The 27071-nt window shown below is 40.0% G+C and overlaps 1 protein-coding gene across 1 annotated transcript in view; it reads left to right on the top strand.

The window, feature by feature from the left end:
• Nucleotides 1-26793, top strand: part of Cfap95 (cilia and flagella associated protein 95) — a 93035-nt gene extending 66242 nt beyond the window's left edge. Inside the window, exons 5-6 of the mRNA XM_006985375.4 lie at nt 8933-8990; nt 26510-26793. Coding sequence (XP_006985437.1) covers nt 8933-8990; nt 26510-26692 — 241 coding nt within the window. The 3' untranslated portion in view covers nt 26693-26793. The remainder of the gene's footprint in view (nt 1-8932; nt 8991-26509) is intronic.
• The last annotated feature ends 278 nt before the right edge of the window (nt 26794-27071 follow it).

Genomic DNA, 27071 nt, shown 5'->3' with positions numbered 1-27071 from the left:
TATAAGGTATGAGGACCAGAAACTAGAAGCATTTGGCTGGTTAAGCTTTCAGGCTTTGAGCAGCAGTTCAGCTGAGACCTATTCAGATGAGGACTCAGAGGCTTTCAGCCTGAGGAAACAGGATCAGCTGAGGAACTGGCGAGGTGAGGTAGCTGTGGCTTGTTCTGCTTCTCTGATCTTCCAGCATTCACCCCAATACTTGGCTTCAGGTTTGTTCTTATTAATAGGAACTTTAAAGATTCATGCTACAGGGGTATCTATGAATGAATTTAGCATTTGAATTAGACTAAGTAAGGATGCTCTCCACCCATGTGAGTGTGCATCCTCCAGTCCATGGACAGTCCCAACAGAACAAAAGCAGAAGGACCAGATCTGTTCTCCTTGTACTAGCATGTTATGGTCTCCCATCCTCAGACACCAGAGCTCCTTGTTATCAGGACTTTGGATTCTGAACTTATATTCCATCCCACCCCAAGTTCACATGCCTGATGATGGGTTATACCATCAGCTTCCTTGTATACAAATTGCACCAATGGCTTTTCTGGTTCTGTGACTTGCAGAGAGCAGGTTATAGACATCTTAGCCTCCATGTCAGCCAATTCCTGAAATAAAATATCCTCATACACAACAGTGTCCCCGGGCTCAGGGTTTGGCCTGTCTAAATGTAGCAATTATTATTTCCGTGTTTACAAAAGAAAGTGATATACAGAGAACTATATATCAAAATTCTAGTTGTTCTTTCATTCTAATTAATAATAAAACATCTCAGACCATAAGTTTTGGTGTTAAATTTTTATTGCATTTATTATTTTGTGTGTGTGGTGGGTGTGCTCACATGGCATGTTTGTGGACATCCAGGGGTGACTTTTGGGAATCAGTTCTCTCTTTCCTTTAAGTGTATCCTGGGGATTGAACTCAAGTTGTCAGGCTTGGTGGCAAGTGCCTTTACTTGCTGAGTTGTCTCACCAAATCTTAGTTCAAATCCTGGCTTGTAATTAAGTACCAACTGTGGGAGTTTGGACGTATTACTTTAGTCTCTGTGCATATGTTTTACCCTGTACAGAATGTAAATGATGAAATCAATTTAGAGAGCTCTTAGGAGTAATTAATTAACATATACAAAGCCACTGGAATAGTGTTGATACATAATTAGCTATTTGGAAGTATTTCATCTTATTAGTTTTGCTCTCATAATTACAAGTTATTGAAGCCCAACTCGAACTTGAATAATAAAGGGAAATACTAGCATATACAACAGAATATCTTCAGAACTCTTGTTTTGACTGACAGTTAGCTCTTCCTCTGATATAGAATGTTGCAGAAGTGAGATTCCAAACTTTCCAGTTCAAACCTTAAGAAAACTGGCAGTTTCAACTTTCCGAATCTTGGACTCCAGCTGACATACTGTGAAACTAATGATGCATAGGGCAGTCACACGGAGGTGACAGCACACTGTATTGGCATCTCCAGTTGAGTTCTTATACAATCAGAAGAATACCCACAAGAGTGGAAGTGAGCCATCTTGGACAGCATAGTGGTTCTGATATTACATGGAGCAGAAACCCCAGTCAGCCCATTCACCCCACCAAATGATCAGAGATACTAAAAAAGGATCCTGTTAAATAAACTATATACACAAAAATGTACTGCACTATCTCATTTATATGTGGAATCTAGAAGGTTGAATTCCCAGAAGCAGATGCTTACTAGGCACTGGAACAATGTTGATCAAGGGGTACAAAGTTTCCATCCTGAAAAATGAATAAATTCCAGAGAGTCATTGACCAGTTAGGGGTTGTAGTCAATACTTGAGGATTGCACATGTAAAGTTTGCTAAGAGAGTAGATCATGAGTATTCACACCACAAAAATAAAAGGCACCAGTGGGAAGATATTTTTGTGAGTTTGACTGCATTAATTCACTGTGTCCAAGGACAGCAAAACATCATGTCATACACCAGAAATATAAGCAATCTTTATTTAAAAAGCAACCACTACAATGGCCAAGATGAGTGAAGATCTTCAAATTGTCACAATGGGGGAGTTCACACATGTCTCTCATTTCTTTATGCCCCATGCCAGAGTTCCAGGTAGAAATGACACCTGAGCTGCCAGATCAATGGGATAAAAAGATAATCTAAGCAGACCATATAGGCTTCCCCTTTTCTTGCCTATGTTGGGGTGAGCCTACAGTCATAGTGCAAGCTATATAGTTGTCATTTACAACGTATTTATAATCACTTAAAGTCTTCAGCTTCTCTCAGTGGATAGTACATCTTTAAGGTAGAGATATAGTTTAAAGACAATAAGGACTTTCTAGAATTACAGAAACCTTTGCTGCTGTCTATATTTGAGCTGCACTTTCATTTCCATACAGTAACACTTAAACCTGGATGCTTTATTCTTTCAAATGGCTTCCAAAATTTATTAGGCTTGAGGAAATTCTTCCAACATACCCATTTGATGACTGTCTACTTTGCAGCAGGAAATTTTTGACAGTGGTAGTATAGATGCAAAAGACAGTGTCATTTGTTTGATATCTGAGGCAGGAGAAGTAATCAGTCCTGGTGCATTGGTAAGCAATCAACTAAAAGTAATAGAAAACTTAGCTGGTAGTTCCTGAGTAAGGGATGCATTTGGCCACCTGGTATGAACTCTAAGGGCAAGGAATCCAAGGCTGGGATGGTGCTAAGCAACGTCTTAAGGGACCTGAGATGAGCTACTTTTCATCTTTATAGCCTCAGGGTGGTTCCTATGCTGCAAACACAAAGCTGTTCTAGAAGGGACAAAGTGATGAGCTGAATGGAAGTCCTCTCTAGAATCTTAATCCGGTACTTCATGACAGACTCTGGCAGGGTCACCTTGACTGCAATATTGTTTTAGGCTTCTAGGTAGAGAAAAATGAGAGGGTAGGCTGGAATAGTGTTGAATGGACCAACTTGCAGGGTGTTGCATGCTGGGAATAAACACAGGATTCAAGGGAGCAATGTAACTCAGACTGGGGAGGTTAGGAGAGGCTTCCAGATAGAAGAGACCCCTGAACTGCTAGACCAATGCAAGAGAAGGACATTCTTCAGCAAAAGATATAGGACATGTGGAGACAGGGCCCATCATGGGTGAGTCTACATTCAAGACAGCGGAGTGAGCAGGGCCTGAAAGCTGTGTGAAGAAGTTGGTTTTTATCATGTCAGTGATGGGAAAGGTTTTCAAGCACAGGGATGACATCAGATACTGATGTTTCAGAAAGCACAACACTGGTAGACCACTGAGGCTGCCATCAGGAGACTCTTATGTATCAAGGGAAGACAAAACAAGATCCCAGTCTTTGACAATGACAGTGTGGCAGGAGAGAAGGGTGCAGCTTTTTGATGCATTGAGAAAGAACTGACATTTACCGGACCACTGGCTGATTACGGGGGTGAGGTGGCTTCAGGATGGTTCCTAGCCTTCTTGCTTAGGCATCCAGAGGGGGATGAGGCCATGAGCTGAGGCAGCATCAGAGGCTTGGAGACTGAGACTGGAGAACAGACAGATCCAGTCCCAGTTGCTAATATCAGTATCAAAGTTGGTTTCCCTCCCCGCCCCCAGCCCAGCCTTGTCCCTTTCATCCATTCTCCAGCTTACAGATGAATGCTGTCTTTTAGGAGTGATGAGATAACCATATCATTGCAGGATACTTTAGATGCTGCAACAATTCTCACTAAACAGGGCTCATTAGGAGGTGGTAACTTTCCAAAAAACAGGAAGGGACCTCGAAAGCAGTAGAACTTGACTTTTATTTTGTCTGGTTCAGTTGATGGCAGAGTGTTTCACCAATCAATACACTGTGTTTCATGCTTTATTATGTATACCATACCTTGTCCTTTAGAACTTCTACATGTTTTGTCTGCAGTCTGTCCTTCCTAACAGTCATCCAAGGTCATTTGGCTGAGGTTGTTCTTAACTGTGTAGAAGAAGAAATTAAAGCATGTGTCTGATTCCCCATTAATTAATCCAGTTATCTACTCCATAAATATTTATGAAATAAATATGAATGGGAGTTGTTAGGATGCAGAGTGTTTAAGTGACTGTCTGAATGTTCCAGAATGAGTTAAGGGCAAAGCAGAAAGGAGAAAATTTGGGTCATATCACTGTGTTCCTGATAGGAGGGGAAGAATGCTTATAAAGATGCTAGGGATTTTAAGCCAGTACTAGCCTTGATCGGGAGTAACAGTAGATTCCAATTGTCCTGCAGTTCATCATTGATCTCCATCACGTACTCATTAACTTTTTAGGAGGTAGTTTCTAAATATCTGCCTGTATTCTGAAGCTGTTGAACAGCTACTGAATTCCATCTGACTTAATCAGAAGGGAGAAGAAGGAAGAAATGACCAGGGCATTCAAATCAGCTCAATATACGATTGGCAGGGCAAGTCAGTGTCTTGTGTCTCAGACTAGTCTCCAACTTGTCATGCTGCCAAGGATGGCCTTGTCCCCCTCCACCTCCCAAATCTGCTATTATAGACTTGTACCTTTGCATCTAGATTGACATGCAATGTAAAAGAAAATGATGCTTATAAATGGAATTTAATTTCCCTGAGTGCAAAATCTTCCCCTTCTCACCCATAATATGGAGACCCATGGCTTCCAGTAGCTAGACTTGTCTTAATAATAAGTACTTCTGTTGTTGCCAGGGAAGAGATTAATTTAAAATCAATTATTTGTTCCTTTGAGTCACTCATATTTAAAAGACACCATCTGATATGGTTAGTCCGTTGTATACTTGTTCTACCTCCTGGGAAAGGAGGTAAGAAAATAGCTCCCCTTGCCTTAGACAAAATAAAGAACAAGCAATTAAACTTTGAGGGTTTTGCAAGCTAGGAGAACTCTGTGGGTCGGGTGCATCATCTTATCAGCCATTCCCATTTTCACCTCATGTTAATGCACATGTAGATATTTTAACTAATGTCATGGATCTAATGATAAATATCAGCCTTGCTCATCTCAGAAAACATCTTTAGTTATTCTCTGCACCTGTTAAAGGTCAATGAGGGTATGTGTGGCAAATTGTGGGTGATACTGGATGAAAGCCAGCTGTCTAACTTCCAGACATCCTGACAGCGTAGCATTGCCCCCATGAATCTACCAGCATCTGGTCTTCAGTTTTATACTTCCAGAAAGGCCGTTTTTATCTGTGCTTCAGCATTTATCTGACTCATGGAGACTGATTTGTGCTCATAAACTCTCTCTCTCTCTCTCTCTCTCTCTCTCTCTCTCTCTCTCTCTCTCTCTCTCTCACACACACACACACACACACACACACAGAATTCTAATTAGTTAATTTATAATGAGAAATAAAAATTTCAAGCACACCAGACAGCCTAATGAAAGCATTCTCCCTCTGTGGAAACCATATGGGAAGCCAGCTTTTGATCAGAATGTTTGGACTCAGAGCAAGGGGAATTGGTTATATGATTACAGTGATTAATGGCCACGGACTCTGGAATGGGACTCTTGCAGTTGTAAGTGACAGAGACACAAGGTCATTTTAGGCAAAGAGTAAGTTTGTTAAAAGACTCCATGGCACAATTGGAAAGTCTGTGGGGGAGCCTGCATTCAGGACTCCAATCCTCAGCATCATCTTCCTGTTAGCTTCTTCCATGAGGTGGAGACACTACATTCTATGGCTCCTGTCACAGAAGAGTGACTGACCTTCTACTAAGTTGCTATCAGTTTCTACTAAGGGAAATCCCAAAGGAAATCCTTGATACCGTGGGTGTGGATCTGACTTTGGGCCTATCAGCTCTAGATAGGGAAGGGACTTCAAGTCACTGTAGGCTGCCATTGAGTCTGATTAGAGTACTGACACTGAGGTCCTCCAGCTCGACTCTAGACCTGACAGATCTGCCTATAACCCCAGGTTCACAGGATTCTTGGACACTGGTAAGTTCCAGGAGTATAGGAATACTTATTCTTTCATACCTTCAAAACATTATAAAGGTTTTAAAGTAATAGTGTAATAGAGATAAAATGGTACTGCACCGTTTCATTTTGCATTTCACCAATTACTGGATTTATTGCCTAACAGCAATGAGCCTTCCCGACTTTTTTTGCAAATTGCCTGTGTGTTACCTTGGTCAATTTTCCTTTGGTATTTTTTTTTAACCATTGATTTACAAGAGCTTAATTTTTTTATTTGGATATTAATTCTATCTTGGTAAAATTTATGCAAATATCTTCTGTAACTTTCCTTGTAACTTTTTGTATGGTATTCCTTCCTTTCTTTCTTTTTTTCTAAGTTGGTCTTTCAAATTTCATTTACTGATTTGAAAGTTAAGAAGTTGAACATCTGATTTATTATAATTTTTAATTATCCTTTGACAATTTCATGTGTGTATACAATTTATCTTAATCACCTCCAACCTCATTACTAGCCCTGGGTCCCCTGCCATATATCTCCCTTCCACCTTCATTATGCTTTCTGCTTCTGTTCCCTCTCCCTCCTCATCCCTCCTGTTTTTATAGCGACCCCACTGACCACTGAGCCCACTCAGTGCTGCCTGCATCCTCATTAGTGTGAGGCCGCCCACCAGAGCATGGCCACAGCCACAAAGAGGAAAGCTGGCCTCCCTCTCCCAGCAGCCCCACAGCCAGCAGCTCTTCTCCATTCATGCTGTGATGTTGACTGACTTGTTCTTGTGCCGGGCTTATGCTAGGAACCACAGATGCTGTGATTCATCAATGTGGTGACTGTGTCATGTCCAGAAGACAGCGTTGAACAGGACTCCTCCCCATCTTCAAGATCTTAAATCCTGTCTACCCTTCTCCTCTAATGTCCTCTGATCCTTGGGGGAGGGGGCTGATATGTAGCCAGTTTAGTCACTCATCCTCAGCACTTTTGACCAGTTAGGAGACTCTGCATTGTCTGCTACCCACTACAAAAAGAAGCTTCTCTGACCTAGGTTGAGAGCTGCACCACTTTATGGGCATAAACATAAGTATTTACAAGGCAGATTGGCAATATGCTTACTTAGCAAAACAATAGTAGGTTCCCTCCTGGGGCCTTTGACCTTCACACCCATGGGTTTTTATCAGGTTTCCAGGACCAGGCACGGAGTCCCTCCTGTGGAGCAGACCTCATTCCAACTTGCCAGTTATTGGTTATTCCTATAATGGTCATGCCCTATTGCTCCAGTAGGGAGGTTGGTATTTTAGAATACTGAATATACTATCAGTAAGTCCATTGATGGCTTTTCTCCCCAAGTGACCTATGTAGCATCTTCCAGGGCTATGAGAGCTATCCAACATAAAGACTATTCAGGTTGGTCCTTGTTTGGTTTCCTCTATGTTCTTCAACCAAAGTATATTGTGTCTTCAGCAGTATGATCTTACCATCTAGCTATAGTGGACAATAAAGAGCTGTAGCAGTAGTTTGAGTTGTTTTGGGGCCTCTGGGGCCTCCCTGACCAATAATTTCTGAGGGGGGGGTATCCCACACAATGTAATTTTCATTTAATATCCCCTGTCTTCTGGACGGAACACTGGTCCCCCTTGCAGGCTCCCTATGTTCAAATATCTTCTTTAGTTGTATATTTTTTAATTCGTTTACAAAGCAGTAGGTTTTCATAAGGCTTTTTCATAAAGTCTTAGTTTTAAATAATCCTCCCCTCCACCATCTTCCTCTTCATCCCTTTGTCCCCATTAAGACCTAACTACTATCATGCATTTCACATCTGTAGATTCAACCAATCATGGACTGAAAATAATTGAAAGAAAACCAACTCTTTGCTGAACATGTAAAGACTTAAAAAAAATATTATTCCTGAAACCATGTAGTGTCCAAGCTATCTACTGAGCATTTACATTATGCTAAGTAATGTAAGCAATCTAGAGATGACTTAGAATGTGCATGAGGATGTACATGTGCTATACACAAATACGAATTTACAGAAGGGACTTGAGCATCCATAGATTTTGGTATCTACTGGGGTCTTCCTCCAAAATGCAGGGAAGACTATATTCTCATAGCTCTCAGGCTCCCAGGTGCTGCTGCTGCTGCTCAGGAAGCAACACAAAGTTAGCACCAGGCTAAATCTACCACCTGTACCCATTTGCCTGCCTGAGTTGGATTTTGTTATTTTGAGATTTTTGTTGAATGCTCTTGCTTTCCAAAGAAACTGGATATTTTCTTTGACCATCCATTCCTATATTATTGCAGGGAACACAAGTGCAGCTTCATTTCTGTAGAAGAACATCTTCTCCCTTACCCAAAGCTCTAAACAGAGAAACCCTTGTAAGTTTCTCTGGGCTCCTAACTGGGGTTTTTCTAGTCTCTCTATTATGGAAGTACAGTAAACCCAGGATCACTTCTCTTGTTCATTACCAGTAGTTAAAACTCTTCCCTGTATGCTTAGGATGTCAGCTTTTGTGATTCCCATAGCATGTGTCTTTTCATCTCCAGCACTCCAAAGGCTTCCTTTTGAGCTTGGCTAGGCTTATATATTTGGCGGAGGGCATATGATTCATCTAACATTTCTGTGTGTTTAGGAGGTGGGGGAGGGGCCTGGGAATAGTCTGTGATTTCAGCCACCTAGGTGCCTTCCAGATCTTTTTGGTTATCATCTGGCAGAGAATGTAGGACATGGAGTCAAAAGGATCTTGAGGTAGGAAGTAGGTGAGGTAGGGAATCTAGGGAATACAGAGCACCTAACATGTGGACATGGGACTTGGTAGCTATAGGTGTTAATAGTATTGGCACACAGAAGGTTGTAAGGATTTGGAAGTAATTGAAGGAATGCTTGCTAGGGATAGGTAATACTGTGAAGATGGCCTGGGAAGACTGGACTTAAACACTATCAGTGCCAATCTTTATCAAAATGTTTGTTTTATGTCAGTGGTTTTTTTTTGGGGGGGGGGGTCATTCTTTTTCTGACCTCTTGGCTTCTTCTTCTTAGGTGTGCTTTAACAACGTACTCTGAAGACTATACTCCACAGTATAATTATCCACCACCTGTGAGTACACGAATCCTATTCTAACTCTACTCCTGTGGGTGACTCGTCACATGTAGTGCATAAGCGGAGAGAAGGGATTAATTACTGAGACTTACAATGTCTTGTATTTATTAAGAAACACTTGCTGCTTGTAAGAATCAATGATTTTTTTATCTATGATTTATTTTTGGAAATTAATGGATTTTTTTAAGGGAGAAAATATCTAAGGTTCGAAGTATTTAAGATGTATTAATCGTTTTCCCCCTTGCTTATTTATTGTCTCCACCCTGATTTGAACTTGCAGGGAATGAAAATCACCTTTCTATTTACTTTTATCTTATGAACACATACAAGTATGGAACTTAATTCAGCTCGGGGAAATGGAGTGTTGATTTTTTTGAAGTCCAGTTTATAGCTGGAACATATTTATATTTTAGCAATTGAACAACAGGACAAGAGGGCAAGGCCTCACTTTTAAGATACTTGAGTAGCCAGTGAAACGTCTTAGGCTGATCCCATGTATGATGAGTTGGGGTGAGAAAGGGGGTGTAGAGATGGGAACTGGGGGATGAGGGGGGCGGGGGAGGGAAGAAAATATACAAGAGAAACCAAATAAAAGTGGCCTCCTACTGGCATTACTTTGGGCATCTTAACCAGTAAAATATCTATGAGATAAAATTAAAATATTTAACTACTGAAAAAGAAGATTTAAAAATGCCATTATTGTCTCAAATGGTGTAATTATATACTATTAGAAGAACCAAGATATATTAAACTGTGAAGTAACAGAATGAACAAAATAAAAATTTTCCATCTGGGTGGTGGTGGCGCATGCCTTTAATCTCAGCACTGAGGAGGCAGAGGCAGGCGGATCTCTGTGAGTTCAAGGCTAGCCTGGTCTCCAAACAAAGTTCCAAGAATGCCAGGAAACCCTGTCTCGAAAAACAAAATAAAACAAAATTTTTCTTCATGCAACACTAGCCAGTAAATTGTAAAAGAGGAAAGCATACAAATATAGCAACACAACATAAAACAATTTCTTGGAGAGAATTTTTCCAAGCCCAATGCAAGAAATGTGGTGATTTAGTACCCTGCCCCCCAGAAAACCCCAAACTTTCTTCCTTGTAGAGGCTCCTCCATCATCAAGAGATTGTTTCTCTGTCTCCAGAATCAGAGCTGTCAGATGACTGAATTGGTCATCAGAACATGACAAAAAGGACCTTGTGCTAGCCCCTTCATCTTTTGCAGGCCTGAGTGATGCAGCTACTGTTAAAGGGAGGATTAGGGAAGGAACACTGAAGGGTTTGGCTTCAGATAGAGGAAACAGTCTCGGGTATCCACCTTGGTTAAGGCGGGAGTCTATTCGCGGCTTCTGTTGGCTGCAGCTACTGTGGACTCAAGGGAGGAAGGAGTTGCTGAGTTTATTCACTTACTTGCTAACAACAAAAACAAAGATCCCAAGAGCTGATACAGGAATCCTGATTGAAAGAGACAAGACCGAAAAACTGATTATAAATGAAATGTGTAAGTTTAAATATAACTTAAAACCTCAATGGAGTTTTGCTTTTTATCAGAATTGAACATTGTAAGAATTATGTGAAAGAACAAACAGACTAAGCAAATAGAAAAGTGTTTTGAAAAAGTTGCACAACCAATTTAGCTTTTACTAGTTTAGAGGAAAAAAAGAATTTATGATACCATCTTTATTGTATGTTACTTTCTCGCTATCCTTTTTCTTATTGAAAATAACTCTTAATCCATAACAACAGTACATATGATAGCTTATGGATGGATATATTTAACACATACAGAAACAGTTATTGCAAGAGAATTGTTAAAGGCCTTACAGAAATGAACAAAGAACACGTATAGGCAATTCATATGGTCGGAAATACAATTAACCAAATAAATATAGGTAAAAGATAGAATTTAAAAGTAAGAAATATGAGTTAAATTAAGAATTTTGCTAATAAAATTGGCAATGTTTTTAAAATGATGACGGGGGATAAGGACGGGAGGAGATGGATAGTTTTGTTTGGTGTTAGGCAGGGATACATTGTTTCATCTTCCGGGGAAGGAGTTTGCCAGTTTATATTACATTACTATTTAACCCTGTAAGTCTCATTTAAGGAAATTTCAACAAAGAAAAATAATTCAAAATAAGGATAAAGCCACATATGCTGGTCAGTATATTATTTATAATAGTAAAACTTGGAGAATGCATGAATATGTGTTACTAGGAATAATGTTAATATATTATGATCACAGGCATTGTATAGCCTTTACATTGTTCATGAACAGGGCTTAATAAAACATTGAAAGTTAAAAAATTAACATTAATATGTATAGTTCATTAAAACTACATGAAAATATAGATAAAATAAAAAACTTAGAGAAGCTCTCAAAATGTTGGCAAAATTGGCCATTGAATGTGAAATTATGGTGATTTTTTTATCTTTATATATAATTTTTAGAATTTTCCAATACAACAGGACTTATAGTTTGTGATAAAAATTTATAGTCCACATGCACATGCCAAAACTTGTTTTCAAAGGCTAATGAGATGGCTGAGTGGGCAAAGGCTTTAGCCATCAGGCCTGACAACCTGAGTTCCCACATGGTAGAAAGGTAGAAGGAGAAGATTTCCACCCAAAAGTTGTCCTCTGACCTCCATACACATCGTGATACATGATTTTCCTCTCCACAAGAAATAAACACAAGAAAAAGCATAAGGAAATACATAATTCCAAAATGAATTTCAGGCCTGTTTCTTTATTTTTCACAAGACCTGGCTCTATCTTTAAACAAAATGAAGCTGTGAGTTCTAATTCCCTGTCTGGTACTGTGATAAAATACTAACGTGAACCCTGGCTATAGCCCATCATTGTGAGGGAAGTTATAACAGGAGGAACTTTGAAGGAACCAGTTATATCACATTGTCTTAGTTACTTTTCTCTTGCTGTGATAAAACACCACACAAAGATAGAGTGTATTTGGTGTTTAGTGACAGAGGCTTAGAGTACATGGCTGGAAGTGTGGCGGTAGGAAGGCAGCTCAGCCCTAGAAAAGTAGCTGAGAGCTTACATCATCTTGAGCCACAAGTGTGAGACAGAGACAGACAGACCAACAGAGAGAGAGAGAGAGAGAGAGAGAGAGAGAGAGAGAGAGAGAGAGAGGAGAGAGAGAGAAAGAGAGAGGAGAGAAGACAGAGGAGAGAGAGAGAGATGGGGGCATAGACAGAGACAGACAGACAGATGGACAGACACACAGAGAATGGCAAGCATCTTTTGAAACCTTAAAAACTGTTCCCAATGACACATCTCCTCCAACAAGGCCACACCTCCTAATCCTTCCCAAACAGTTCTATTAACTGGGAACCAAATATTCAAACCTATGAGCCTACAGGGGCCATTCTCATTCACACCAGCACACACATTTACAATTGAAGGCAGATGGGAAAAAATGCTGCCATGCTGCCTGCTTGCTGCTTTTGCTCAGCTAGCTTCCTTCACTCTTCCACAGTTCAGGGTCCAGTCTATAAAATGGTGCTGCACACGTTTAAGGTGGATCTCCCATCTCAATTAACAGTCAAGACAAACCCCACAATCATGCCCACATACCAACCTGATCTAGATGATGCTTCATTAACACTCTATTCCCAGGTATTTGAGTAACACAAATTGGTCTTTAAGGGTTTTTAAAACAAAGAAAAACAACACAAGTTTGAGTGTGTAAGGAAGTGAAGGTGGATCTGGGAAGAGTTAGGAGTGCGAATGTGATCAAAATATATTGTACAAAACTCTCAATTTGGGAAAAAACAAACAAACAAACAAAGAACCAACTCTCCAAGGTGATTCTATTTGTGTCAAGTTGATAGTGAAAATCACCCAGCACAGACACCTAATTGAAAACCCACAAAATATGAAGGACAAAATATAAAGAATGTAGCTGTGTTCCTGGAGCACGTAAGTGTTTGGCCATTCATGCTTTTCACATTGTCAGCATTCTTGCTAATATTTCTCACTTTGCTCAAAAGTTTCCTTGGTGGCTGCACAGCATGCCAAGGCAGTTGTCTGGCTTTAACTGAAGACTTCTGTACATTCACTTCTCCTTTCATGCCAAAGTAATTGACTTTGAGGCCTGGTTCTAGCACTGCTTTTCATAACACATTAGTAAGTGTTTATAGTAATATATTTTGATAAGATATTTTAAATTGTAACAGGCAATGGTTAAAACACAGTGGAACAGCACTGAACTCTTACAACGAAATTAACATGCACACAAACAAGTGTATGATTCACAAAATACTGATAAAGAAGAATATCTGTTACCCCGTTTAGAGACTTCACCATGTGATCTTTGCATGTGTTGCTTTCTCTACTCATTCAGTCTATAACCTTCACATATGCAATTATTGAACAATTTTGCAAGTGTTTACACTCACGTTATTTCAAATGTTTGTGAATTGAGACTTTATTTTTATACTGGTCTCTTATATCAGCTCAACTCATATTTGTAGGGCAGAATGTAGAAAATAAAGGGAATGCAGTTGGTGAAGAACAGAATCAACATTCTTGGGGCATGTAAGGAGATTCTCTCTTCCATCTCCTATATTCTGTTGGTAAGGTTTGCCTCTGAGGTTCCTGTTTGAGTTCCTAAATTTTCATTCCCAAATTTCCCTCAGTTTTGGTTTTCTTTATTCCATTTCCACTTTCAGGTCATGTACTGTTTGACTCATTTCCTTCCACTGTTTCTTTATTCATTTCTTCTTTAAGGACCTCTATCATATTCATAAAGGCTATTTTGAATTCTTTGTCTTGTGTTTAAGCTATGTTGCAGTACTCAGGGCCTGCTGTGTAAGATTTCTGGGCTCTAGTTGAGACATATTCTGATGTTATTGATTTTTGTTTTTACACCAGAGTCTAAGCATCTGGGTTTGGATGATTGTCATTCTAGGTGCTGATATGTGGTCTTGTCTTGGTTGGGCGGGTGTTGTGTTCCTTGGTTTCTTTTGCCCCTTCTGGTTCTTAGGAGAGTGTGGCGGCTGTGTGTTGCCTGGCAGGGAAATCCTCTGGATCCTGACAGGTGTAGCCACTAGGGGTCTGGACAAAATATGCTTTCAGATATTGGGAGCTGACACATAGGGGTGGGCTGGAGGGTGTGATGGAGATTGGATTTGGAGGGAGGGAGGGAGAAGTGAAGATCTGTAGTTAGTCTATGTGTTTCCCTCCGAGTTCTCTAACTCTTAAATTCAACTATTTGATATGATATGACTCTGTCTCATTGACTCTGTCCCATTATAAATCTCATGACCAGGTGACCTTCTGGAGTAAAGACTTTGGCAGACATTTCATTCTGTCAGTTTGAAAACTGGATAATCTTTTAATTCCCCCATGTACCTGCTAAATCACTAATATTCCAGGATTGTATTATAGGAAAGTCAGGTCCTGAAGTGCCATAGTTTTCCCATAGAAAGATGTTCCATTGTTCTAATTGCCATGTTCCTCCTAACAGTAGTTAGGTACCATACACCTTTGCCTCTAGCTCAGTTCTGTTTCAGAGAATTTGGGATTAGGAGAGATTTTACTTTCTTCTTTTCAATTGTTGGATTTCTGCAGAAAACACATGTGTTTTTTATAAAGGAGAAAAATATTTTAGAAATTGAGATCCTTAGGCTTCAATTTTACATGTGATACATTATGTCATATGGTTATAAATATAAATCATTGTCAAAGAAAGATGTCCTCCTATAAACTGGACTAAAGAATAAGAAAAATGATTCTTGTGTTTTGTATGATGGAATGGTAGGACTAATATCAGTATCCAGTGTTCCATAGGCTGCTGTGAGTGTTACTGCCTGGACCTTAAGGTGGGATGTTACTTAAAAACACCAATTTATCTGTCAAAGTGAATATTCATATAGATCTTCCTATTTTTCCTATAACAAAACCTTATTAAATTTGGTACATTTGTTTGTTGTGTAGCAATTTATATTTGTACTCACAGCCTCAGCTCCTTTATACCTCTTGTGAAATTTTCTTGTGGTTAAATGTCTAGAATTATACAAATGCTGTAACTGGAGTTTTCTCCAGTTCTGCTCAGGCCTGCAGCCTCTCAGACCCAAGTAAATACACATAAATTTATATTACTTATAAACTGTATGGCTGTGGCAGACTTCTTGCTATCTAGTTCTTATATCTTAAATTAACCCATTTCTATTAATCTGTAAGTTGCCACGTGGCTTGTGGCTTACCAGTACTTTACATCTTGTTTCTCATGGTGATGGCAGCTGGCAGCGTCTCCTGACTCAGCCTTCCACCTTCCAGAATTCTCCTCTCTGTTTATCCCGCCTATATTATACTTCCTGCCTGGCTACTGGCCAATCCGTGTTTTATTTATCAATCAATCAGGGCAACACATATTTACTGCATACAGAAAGACATCCCCAGCACCCAAGCATGTTGTTAAAAGGAAAATGCAAAATCTATGTATCATGCCAGAAGAAAGAGCCGTCTTCTGATATGGGACAGAAGAAAATGAAAAAGTTAAGGGACTATTCTATTGCTACTAATTTAAATTCTTTGATTCTTTAAACTTTTCTTAAAGTATGAATTTTATATCAAAATTTATAAGATTAATATATATTTTAAACTTTTGTTATGATATTAATGGTCATATAGAGTACTAACTAATTCTAGAAAAAAGGCTTCAATCAGCTGCCTATACATGTCTTTGTGTTCGAGTCTCTCTCTATCAGTTTTCTGAAGGGAATCATGACCAGGCCTAACATCAAATTTGAAGTCTCCAGAAAGATGATGGGGCCCCACAACAATGATTCCATGTGGACAATAATAATACCACTAAGTTGACAAACATCAGACCAGCTTTGGACTACAAACTGCTCAGAACAATTTCGAGATGGCTAGCTGAAACGATCCAGTTTCACAGACTACTTGAACAAGGACTTGATTTGATAAGCCCTGAACTTTGGCATTATGTAGAGACTGGACAACAAATGATATAGCTACCTTTCCTAGAACTTGACAATTAACCCAAAATTTTTCTTTTCAGAATAAAGATGCCTTCACCTACAACCAGCAGGAAGCATTTTTAAGAACACGATACCCACATTCCCAAAGAGGTGGTGTGGGGCAGGTAGTTTTTGGTATTTCAGTGAGTTTCGGGTCTGGGATAATTTTCATTGTTTAGGAGGGTTGGTTATAAGTTGTTGTTGTTAATGATTGAGAAAAGGGCTAAGCAAAGGAATAGAGGGTAGATTATTGAATCTACTTTATTTTTTTATTTTTTATTTATTTTGTTTTTGTTTTTCGAGACAGGGTTTCTCCATGTAGCTTTGCACCTTTTCCTGGAACTCACTTGGTAGTCCAGGCTGGCCTCGAACTCACAGAGATCCGCCTGCCTCTGCCTCCTGAGTGCTGGGATTAAAGGCGTGCGCCACTACCACCCGGCTATTGAATCTACTTTAAAAAGATGATTACTAGTTTTAAATACTTTACATTGGATTGGATTTTTATATAGTGTATACAAATTATATATATTGAGATTGATACCGTTAGAAAATGCTGTATGTATATTTCTAATCTTGTTCAGGATATTGTACTTAGTTCATTTAACAATGTAATGCAATTTGCTAATCCTTGAATGTTATTATTATCAACTATTAAGATATAAAGAAATGAAAGTTAGTGGTTAGATATTACAATCAAACTTGTAGTCATATTAGGTATGTTTTTAAGGTTGAACAGAGATATTTTAGATAGACAGGTCATCTTCAAACCCTTCAGAGATCTATAGAATATTGCATTTAAAATGTCTTAATAACTTAGAAATTTTTTTTTTCTTTCTTTCTTTCTTTTTTTTTTTTTTTAATGAGTATGAGGCATGTTGGCTCCTGGCAGCACCAATCTACTTCAAAGAAAATATGGGCATTAAAGAAACTGCATATGGAGTTAACTTTCATTGTGGCAAAAGTTAGCCACTGGACAGCAAAGTGTCCTTAAATCGACTGCTGACAAACAGAACAAAATGGACAGACAGGACTCAAAACAAAGGACTACCAATTCTTGCCAAGACAAGCGTGGTTGTGGCTTTAGCAACACACATCCTCTGAGGTCAGGACAATATGGCACCATTGTTAAAGTGGCCTTTGCAATCTGGAAAAGGTACAGTGTCTCTTTCTTTGAAGGCAGCTGAACAGGCAGTGGACCAATGGCTTCTGATGTGCAGTGGAACAGTAGCTGAAACAGTTATTCTTGAAAGAGTAACTAGGCTGACAGAGTCTAACCTCTCTATGGTAGACTGGCATTTAATAAAAGAGGTGAAGTCACCCACAAGCCAAGAAGAATGGGATGCGGAAAAGAACGGGATGCTGAGATGAAGCTACCCACAAGCCAAGAAGAATGGACAGCTGAATTTCAAAAACACCAACCATATCCAGAATTTAAAATCCTGAATCATGACAGGACACTAGTGGAATTCGGGTTTATCTGGCACATGGACTGCTCTCACCCAATGTGAGGCCGAACTATTGACCTTGTGTACATCCTACTTCACAAATGAATCTATCAGATACGCTAAGCCTATAGGCTGAAGAAGATGCCCCAACATTGCAGAGAAACCTTGGGTGACTGTCCAGGCAGCTGGCTGTTTCTGTCAACTCACATTTTTTTTGGAATCTGCTTGCTTGCACTTCCTGTTTTACTAGGTAGTATTATTTCCTTCTTGTGTCTCTGAGGGAGTTGAAGATTAGATAGTTATAGTTAAAGATTAGGTAGTTATAGTTTTCCTTGTTAAGAATTTCAGAAAAGAAACTCAATAAAAAGGGGTAAGTGTATACATTTGAAAGACATTATAAGATAGTTCTCTGTTAGTAATATAAGATAGGATAGAAAGTGAATCAAATACATTTTGGACTAAGCAAAATAGCATAGATAATGGAATATTTTCTCTGAGTCTGTCAAATACAAATGGACTGGACATTGTTGAGGTATTTATTGCTTGTATATATTATATATAGTCATTGTACTTACTGTATATAGTCTTTCTTATATTAGTTATAACTTTTTTCTTTTTTCTTTTTATTAGAATAAAAGGGGAAAATGTGATGATATTTTAATTGTGCTGAAATGTGATTTTATTTGTATGTTAATAAATAAAGTATGCCTGGAGATCAGAGGTCACATAGCAAGGTCACATAGCCATAAACAAGAGTCAGGCAGTGGTAGCACACGCCCTTAATCCCATCACATGGCAGGCAGAGTCTCTGTGTGGTCAAGGACACAGCCAAGCATGATGACATGAGTCTTTAATCCCAGTACTAACCATAGAAACCTGGAGGTCTGTATAGGCAGTGACGAGGATGTCATGTGACTGAGCTTAGAACCAATGAGAAGGCAGAACAGGAAGGCACTAAAAACACAAGTTAGATGGGAAGAAACTGTCTGTGGAAGCGATGGTGGTGAGGTGGTAAGATAAGGTAGTTGTGGTTCTCCGCTAGTTCTCTCATTTCTTTGGCTATTACCTCTGTATTTGGCTCCGTGTTTCTTATTTAATAAGACTGTTTAGAACTTCGTCTACTTGTAAATGCTTTTTCCTTTATAAAATGTATTCAGTAGAAAGAAATAGGAAATTCTTCCTAAATGTATAACAAAATGCATCCCACTAGTTACACATTTATTATTGCTGCGCCAGCTGATTACTATTATTTTTCTAATACAACCATTGAGAGGAAATAGCATCCAGTGGGAATCAACTCACTGAAGTTGGTGAAGAACTGAGGAAGGTCTGTCACCCAGTGTCATCCAGGGTAGGTAAGGCAGATCCTTGCCCATTTCCTCCCATGCCGCTCTGCATGTGTGTTTTCCCAGGGGGAAGGTACAGTCTTCATTCAGGTACATAGGAGTCTTGGAGTTTTTATACATGATGTATATTAAAAATAAAAAAGAAAACCTTACAGGCAAGCTATGAAAATATGTACTTTGGTTTTGTCCAATGTGACATTCACATCAGAATGCCTGCTGCTTTGAATGCCTTTTAAGAGTAAATGAAGTACCCCAAATGAGTGTCCTTATGGGCATACCAGGGAAGGCTAGCCTTTGCTGTACTAATGCCAGGTGGGCAATGGCTGTCATTACAGTACACACAGGGTCGTTCACAGTGGCCGACTTGGCCAGGAAACAACCCATTATACGTGTTTATGGATGAGCTGGGTGGATGGACAGAGACTGTTTTCCCATTACAGCACACAATTAGGCAGCTAACAATGTTTCAGAAGACTGGTCTCCAACTGAAAACTGACCTTGAAAAATAAAACTATCAAATAAGAAAGGAACCAAAGAAACAAAATGAAATCAGTGAGAATGGACCCTCAGAATGGCCTGTTGGGAGGTTTGGAAAACTTGGCTGAGGATTAGGTATACATGTTGACTAAGAAACATCGATGTCATTTTTTGTCAGGGAAAAATGATAGGGGAGATAATGGCACACAGGGTTACCCACATAACTTCTGGAAGAGTCAGTAGTGGTTTATTCTCAGAATATAGGTGACTGAACCATGCTTCTTTATTCTAAAATATAAGAATATAGCACCCATGAAGCACAGGATGTCGGGGATGGGCTATGAATAGTGTGTATCAGTCTACATGATAAAACCTGTCACTTGTCTTTTGAGTGAGTGAGGGTCAGTTGGGAAACTCCTCACTAAGAAGCCTATTGTAACATCCCAGGCTGCCTGCTGTGATCTATAAAAGAGAAAGAAAGACAGAAGGAAAGGATGGGAAGAAGAAACCCCCTCAGCCAGTTTTCCCCAGGCTAGCCTTCTTCCATGTGCCCTCGCTGCAGCTTCAGTGGTTTCCAGCATGTAACCGGGCTCTTTAGCCCCAGGCGTTCCTTTCTTCTTTGCCTTTTACCGGCATGCTTTATTGAACTCCCTTAACCCTTTTTCTGAGCAGCACATGCTAAGGTGACTAGAAATTGACTCATCCCACTGTGTTTGGTTAGGTCTGGCTCTGTCGCTTCTTTCCAAGTTAGTGTTATTGGTGTCCCCTGCATTCTGTAGCCTACAATACTCTCCTTGCTGCTTCTTACCTATCTTCTACGACTTCTCTTTTGACCCAGCCATGGGCACCACTGACATTTGGGTTCCAGAACACTGCTCCTCCTCCTATTTTACCCAATCTCAGAGAATTCATCTGTCCCATTAGCTCTGTATCCATCATTCTGGGTGCACAGTTTTTGATTATATAATGTAAACCCTACAAGAACATTTCAGGAAATCCACAGGGATAGCCATATAACTTCTATTAGAGTCAGCTATTGCTTATCCTCTGAAGAGGGGCAACTAAACCATGTTCCTTTATACTATATAAATCAACATGTAAACTAGAGCAAGGACACATAGCTATGGTACAGTTTTCAACCTCAGGGAAATTCACGGAGTACAATTATGTAATCCACAGTCCATAACAGATATGATCCATGGTCCCTGTGATGTTCTCTACAGCTATTTTCTCCCTGCTGATGATCACTGCTGCGTGTAGGGCACTGACTTCTCTCCAGGCCATCTGTCCCATCACACCGTCTTCCAAGTAAACATTTTGTACCGAAGCCATCTCAAATTAGAAATGTCTAAAATGTGACTCATAATTTCCCCATAAAAAGTCCTCCCCTATCCCTGCATCTTATTCTTTTTAGTGGTGTTACAACTCTCCTCACTATGCAGATTTGATACTATGAATCATCTTTGATTCTTTGTATGCAGTTAGCCATGAAAATGCTCTAAGCTCTTTCTGTGAAATGTCCCTTTTCTAAATTCTGCAGGAACCTCTGTGCAATAATGCTTATTATGTACACATGAAGCACTAGTTCCTAGTTATCCTTATCTATAAAGGGCTCAGAAAGATCTTTCAAATCCTAATCCTGCCTCAGAGAAACAGGCAGAAATCATGGTCTGGGTAGCACTGAATACTGGACCTGCCAACAATCTGTAGTAATTCGAATGTCTGTTTCTACATATAATTCTAAACACTCTTCTCACACCCACTAAGGAAACATTAGACAAGGATTTTAGGTATTCTATTGGGATGCTGAGCATATGATAACTGTCTGCAGCTTGTGTTGGAAGAGGAAGTGAGTCTAACCGGTAGCCAGCCTTCTCTCCAACTTTATCACAGTGGAAAACAATTCCTCTCTCCAGATAAAAACCTCCTTTTGACACCACAACTTAGTTCTTATAAGGTGATTGACTACTCCCCATTTCTCCCCTTCTCTCTTTGCCTTCTCCCCTTCTCTATCCACTTAAATTTTTGTAGACAGGATCTCAAATGGTAGCCCAGGTTGACCTCAAGTCAAGGCAGTCCTTGTCCTCAGCCTACTAAGTATGGTTATTCCAGGAGTGAGCCACTGTGCCCAGGTCAATCTCTCTCAAAAATACTCACTTTCTCAAAGATCGTTTCCCATGTCCTGTGCAGTGAAAAACTAACAAATAAGAGCCTAGACTACTATCCTTTCAAAGTCCTCTTCTAAGGTTGTCCTGGCTTGCATCTGGAGACTTGTCTTTCAGGATCACAATTCCCTTATCAGAATGGCTCCCTGTGCCAAACCTAATCATGCAACCCACCTGGTTTATGCCAAACACCTGTTTTTCTTCTGGAAGTATAAAATTTTGGTGCATGGAGACTAGGTTGGATGTGACCAGCACCCAATAAAAAACCCTGGGCATGCATTTCTAATGAGTTTCCTCCATAGAGAGGCTTTAACCCTTGTCTGGGAGAGCAGTCCGGGGGTCTACACCTGGTATCCTCTGGACTTTGGCCCAGGCACCTGTTTTCGATGCTCATTTTGCTTTATATCCTTTGGAGATAACAAATCACAGCTGTGTGCAGAATCTAGCTACACACCGTGTGTCTTCCTAGAAAATCATCAGACTCAAGGGGGATTGGAGGTTCCTGACCCAACTTAATCTTCTCCCTAAAAACAGGAGAGAAAGAGATGTACTAAAAATGACTATAATCCCTGCTCCACCCCACGTGGATAGATGATGCCTTTTGCTGAAAGCCAAGTATGCTCCCTAATGTGGAATCTGAATGAGCTGTGCCTCTGCTGGAAATGGCGCTGTTGGACTTTTGAGGCTAGATGATGAAAAGTAATGCATATTCCTCCTGATTCACTTTATGTCCTTAATGGCTAACATAGATAAACACTGAAATTCTCAGCCCCTTCCCTTCCTAATCTTGGTTGGAGATGGGTTGGCCCCCTTCCACTCTTATTGGTACTGTAGATGCCACAGAAGCTTCTGTGACTCACATTCTGTCTCTACTCCAATGCTTATCTCTGCTGTCTTTATTAATACCCCCTTTTTAGAACTGCAGCTCCTTCCAGATCTTGGCCTCACCATGATACCCAGAGTGGCTCAGGATAGATGAATCTTAGAGGTCCTTTCTGTCTGACCATCAAAAGCAAGTGAAAGGCAGTATGAGAGGTCACCAATTTTAAGAGTTCCCAAATATATTAGGGTCAGAAGACCTCTATGTTTTTCTGTTTTTATTATATTTTCCCTACTATATTTCTTTCTGTCCAGAACAAAGGGACCCTTCATGGTTATAAAGAGCAGGGATGGGGAAAACATTGGCCTTTTCTGATGTCCTTATTTCCTTCTCTTTCCGTTTTTCTTCCTAAGGTTCCTCAGATGCTATCCTCTCTCCCCGACTCTTCTATAAGCCATCAGAGTAAAGGGCACTTTCTGTATACATTTAAGGGAAGCCCATCATCTGCTCTTTGGTGACTGCTGTTCAGACTCCTTAAGCCTGGTCATTTACAACAAGGCTAATATCTTGCTGGGAAAAAAAAAATCTTGTTTTGCATGCTGCAAGCCAACATTACTTTGTTCTTTGACTGGTGTTGTTCTGAAACACATTTTATACTCCCCTTGAGCAATGGGTGGTTACATACACTGAGGGGAAACACATTAATGATTTTTAAATCATCTCCCCCTGTGTATTGATCTGCCTGGTACTCCAGATTGCTTGCTTGTTCAGGACTCCCACTACCCCAGCTTTGCCTTGGGGTCTGAGCTGCAGTCACTGTGGGGTACCTGCTTTTTCCATGTTCCATCTCAAGGTGTTTGAATTGTACTTTGAAAAGGTGGCTCGCCTTACTTCCCAGTGAGGAATTTAATCTCCGCAGTTCCTGATGAATTGTGTTTGTTTCTGAAGGCCTATGTTGTTCACCTGGTCTGTGTTTGGATCTCTCTGCTTCCCAGTCATCTCCCTTGCTACAAGCTCACCCACCGTTTGCCTTCACTACCACTTTTTAGAGTATGCTCTGCTGCCATGGTTCTGACTCATTTCCTTGGTCCAAGAGCCTAAGTTGTCTGAGAAATTATGTCAAGATGCTTTTAGCAAGATGCACAAAATCCAGCTTAAACTGAGTCAGGCAGTAAAGGCAATTAATTGGCTTACATTTTTGAAACATTAAACTTTGGGAAAGGATCAATACAACAATGTGTCCTGATTCTTAAAGACTCTCCAATCTCCTCTTTACAGTGTTGGCTTTGGGGGATGGAGAGACCCTGAGTTTCATCCCTGGCACTGAAAATAAGTAAAAAGAAAAAAAATAACTTAATCTCATGATCTTCCTGCAGGGAAGCTTCTAGTTGCGATTTGGTCTAGAAGCTTCCTCATTTAGGTTGGCAAGGTCCCTAATGATTTGTTCTAATCTTTGAAGACCTGCTGACTTGAGAATGGGGTGAAAATATACCAATTTTCTTAGGTAAATTAGATTCTGCCCCTACTTCTGGATTGAGGTCATCTTGCTTCACACTGGCAACTTCAAACTGGGAAAGGGAACTCGGAGAGAGCTGGGGTGAGCTCTCAACATTCTGTGGGAAAGATTAAGCTCAAGTCCTTATTTCCGACCTCGCTCTGGGCCCTTGAAATGGGCAACAGCAGGGGTATTTATGCCATGGAAACTGGCTGCTGTTACACAGTGGCTCATTTGTTGAACCAGCAGGCATGCTGCAGTGCATGTTAACAGGCAACCATCTTTTTAACTGGTTTCTCTAACTTTGGAATCACTCTCATCAATGCACATGTTGATTTTAAACAACACTTTTACTGAGATATAATTTACATGCCACAGAATTCATTTTTTTTTTTTAGATGTTTGGCTTGTTTCACTTTGAGTAATGTTTTCACCCATACCACAATAACTATCTGTATTTTATTCTCTTGGTACTGAGAAATATCTGTTTGTCCATCCATCGGAAGATGCTGTGTGAGTTACTGAGACCCAATTCCAACTGCAGGTCTTAAATCCAGTCTTTTCTTCACCAAGGGCAGCAGTCTGGAGAGCAAGTCCTGTACCTTACCTGGCAAAACCATAGAGCTGGCCTTGGTGGTGTGAACGCCCTTGAGCTGGACGGAGAGGATGAGAGCGGGAGAACTGGCCCCGCCCCTTGCTGTCTGCTGCAGTGGGTGAGCTAGCTGAGGCAGTGTCAGAAAGCTCTACCTGGTGGTGACAACGAGGGAAAGCTGTCAGGCTGACCAACCCAGCTACCACCCAGAACCAGAACCAGGACTACGAGGCAGCCCACCCCAACACCCACCTCATCTATGAACTATTGGATTATATGAAGGGGCTGGACCTGCAGATCCAAAGCTGCAGGATCTCCACGACACAGGGCAACAATAGGATGTCCAAGAGGAGTCCCAGTGAGGGCCCAGTATCGATAGCGTAGCAGAAGCCAAAGGCCTCGAACCAAACCAATGACTCATTTCAATGAACACTTGCAAGTAAAGATGTATGGACAAAAGGGTAAACTGTGTGACTCACTGGGCCACACTACACATTCCATGCCAAGATTTTGTTTTATTTATTTTTTGGTTTTACTTTTAAATTTTGTTTTGGGGGGAGGTTGCAAGGGCAGAGGGTGAAGCAAGGGGATAAAAAGATGAGAGGGATTGGGATGTATAATATGAAACCCACAAAGAATCAATAAAAAGTAAAAAAAAAAATTGTCTTTTCTGTCTCTAGTCTTTTAATACTTATGCTGCCAGAATCATTTCCCTAAGACATGACACTTTGACTTGTCATTCACCTCATAAAAATACATTACCCTCTCTGCCTGTGAGATGCTGAAGGAACACACTGACCTTACACTTGAAACTCTTCAGTTTGACTCCAGTAAAGAAAGGAATGAGATAGTCCTGCTTCCTCTGAATGGGTAGTTTGGACCAATAATACAAAATCCCATTAAAAGTACTTGTATCTGACTAGTGGACCATGTATTCCTCCATCCTTCCATCTAGCCTTCTATCCATCCATCCATCCCATCCCATCCCATCCCATCCCATCCCATCCCATCCCATCCCATCCCATCCATCCATCCATCCATCCACCCAACCAATAAACAAACCAAACAAAAACAAGAAAAATCCTTCCACCCTGAAAATAGCACCCAATGTCAAAAGCCAAAGTCCAAACCATGTGGAGCAGCATCATGGATTTATTGTATGGCTGTATGATATCATTGTTTATGCTTCTGAAATGACACTGGGTCTTAAGTCAGACAGGTCTGGTTTATAACCAGCCTCAGCCACTTAGCACTGGCTTCCTTTACCCTCTCTCCTGGAGCTTTAGGAAAGTCTTTATGTGCAAAATGGGAGTAAAAATCAAAGCCCAGTATCCCATTATTGGATCAGAAGACATCAGCTCTAAAGCATTGTGCTCAGCCTCAGCCCCTAACGGGCACTCCACAGATAAGTGGACATTGTGGTTGAACACATGGTTAAAATGTCAATAAAAAAGAAAATCTGAGAGTGTCTGTGGTGTTCTTTAAGGATTTCATAGCTTTCATGGTTTCATTTCCATCTGGTGCTTTAAAATTAGAACTGGTTTAAAGCAGTAGTCCAATGATCACTCCCGGTACAGTTCCAAAGAACCAGTGTTTTCTTGGGAAATGGTCAACAATAGCATCATACTTTATTACTATGAAGCTTTTTAACAAAGTGGCCTAAACATAAGCATCTTAAACTCTATTGGCTTGTTTTGAGTCAAATTTCTCATAGGAATGAACCTTAGCGATTGGCCTTTACCATTGTGGGAAGCATGATTTAGTAATTATTAAAGATTTAGCACAAGATATTGTTCTTCAAAATAATCCTGACTTGTCAATCAAAGATGTTGAAAGTAGTTAATCCTAATTACTTTGGTTTTATTTAGATTATCATAATGCTTAAATTGGCCTCCATACTTCCTTAGTTTAGAAAAATTATACATGCATAATAATGTACATGATTAAAGTCTTATCAAACCACTGTGAGCTAGATCTTCTTTCAGGGTTGGAACTACTTGTAAATGCCAGCCAGTGTTTGATTGTTCTTCACTGAGACATTTGGTAAAACCAAATTAATCCATTATTAATTTTGAAAATTCACCTTTAGTCATAAGAACCAAACTTTGGAGCTCGCTCCTTTGAACATATACTTCAATCACTGAATATTATTTCTTTTTTCTTATCGTAGGCTTGCCCACGTCGAGATGAGTACTCCATAGTCTACAGGAAGTGCCGTTCACAGTTCACAGACCTAAATGGCTCCAAGAGATTTGGCATCAACACATGGCATGATGAGAGTGGGATTTATGCTAATTCAGAGGCCAAGCAAAAACTCTACTCATTAGCGGGCAATCCTATTGTCCCACATTAAAAGCAATATGTATGCAATCAGACTCTCAGGTTAATGAAAAATAACAAATGTAGCAGTAATAATTTCCTTTGATAAATACAAAGTCTCCTGATCCAATGAAATGTTTATGTTCATATTCTCATGAGCTACTCTATATTTCCCCAAATTTAGCATATATGCCACTAAGGTGAGGCACACAATTCTAGAATGTATTTATGGCTGCTTTCTTTGTTGTATGGAATATGCATTTATTTCATTGTTACAAAAATGTGTAAAACTAGCACTATCCAACTTGTAATTGTTTAGCATGTAGCTAATTATTTATTTATTTTGTTTGTTTGTTTGTTTTTATATCCTATTGCAGTTTCCCCTCCCTTCCTCTCTTCCCAGTCCTTCTCCC

Source organism: Peromyscus maniculatus, chromosome 1 (assembly GCF_049852395.1).
Source record: "Peromyscus maniculatus bairdii isolate BWxNUB_F1_BW_parent chromosome 1, HU_Pman_BW_mat_3.1, whole genome shotgun sequence".
Lineage (NCBI taxonomy): Eukaryota > Metazoa > Chordata > Mammalia > Rodentia > Cricetidae > Peromyscus > Peromyscus maniculatus.
This window is presented reverse-complemented; position numbering and strand designations above follow the sequence as displayed.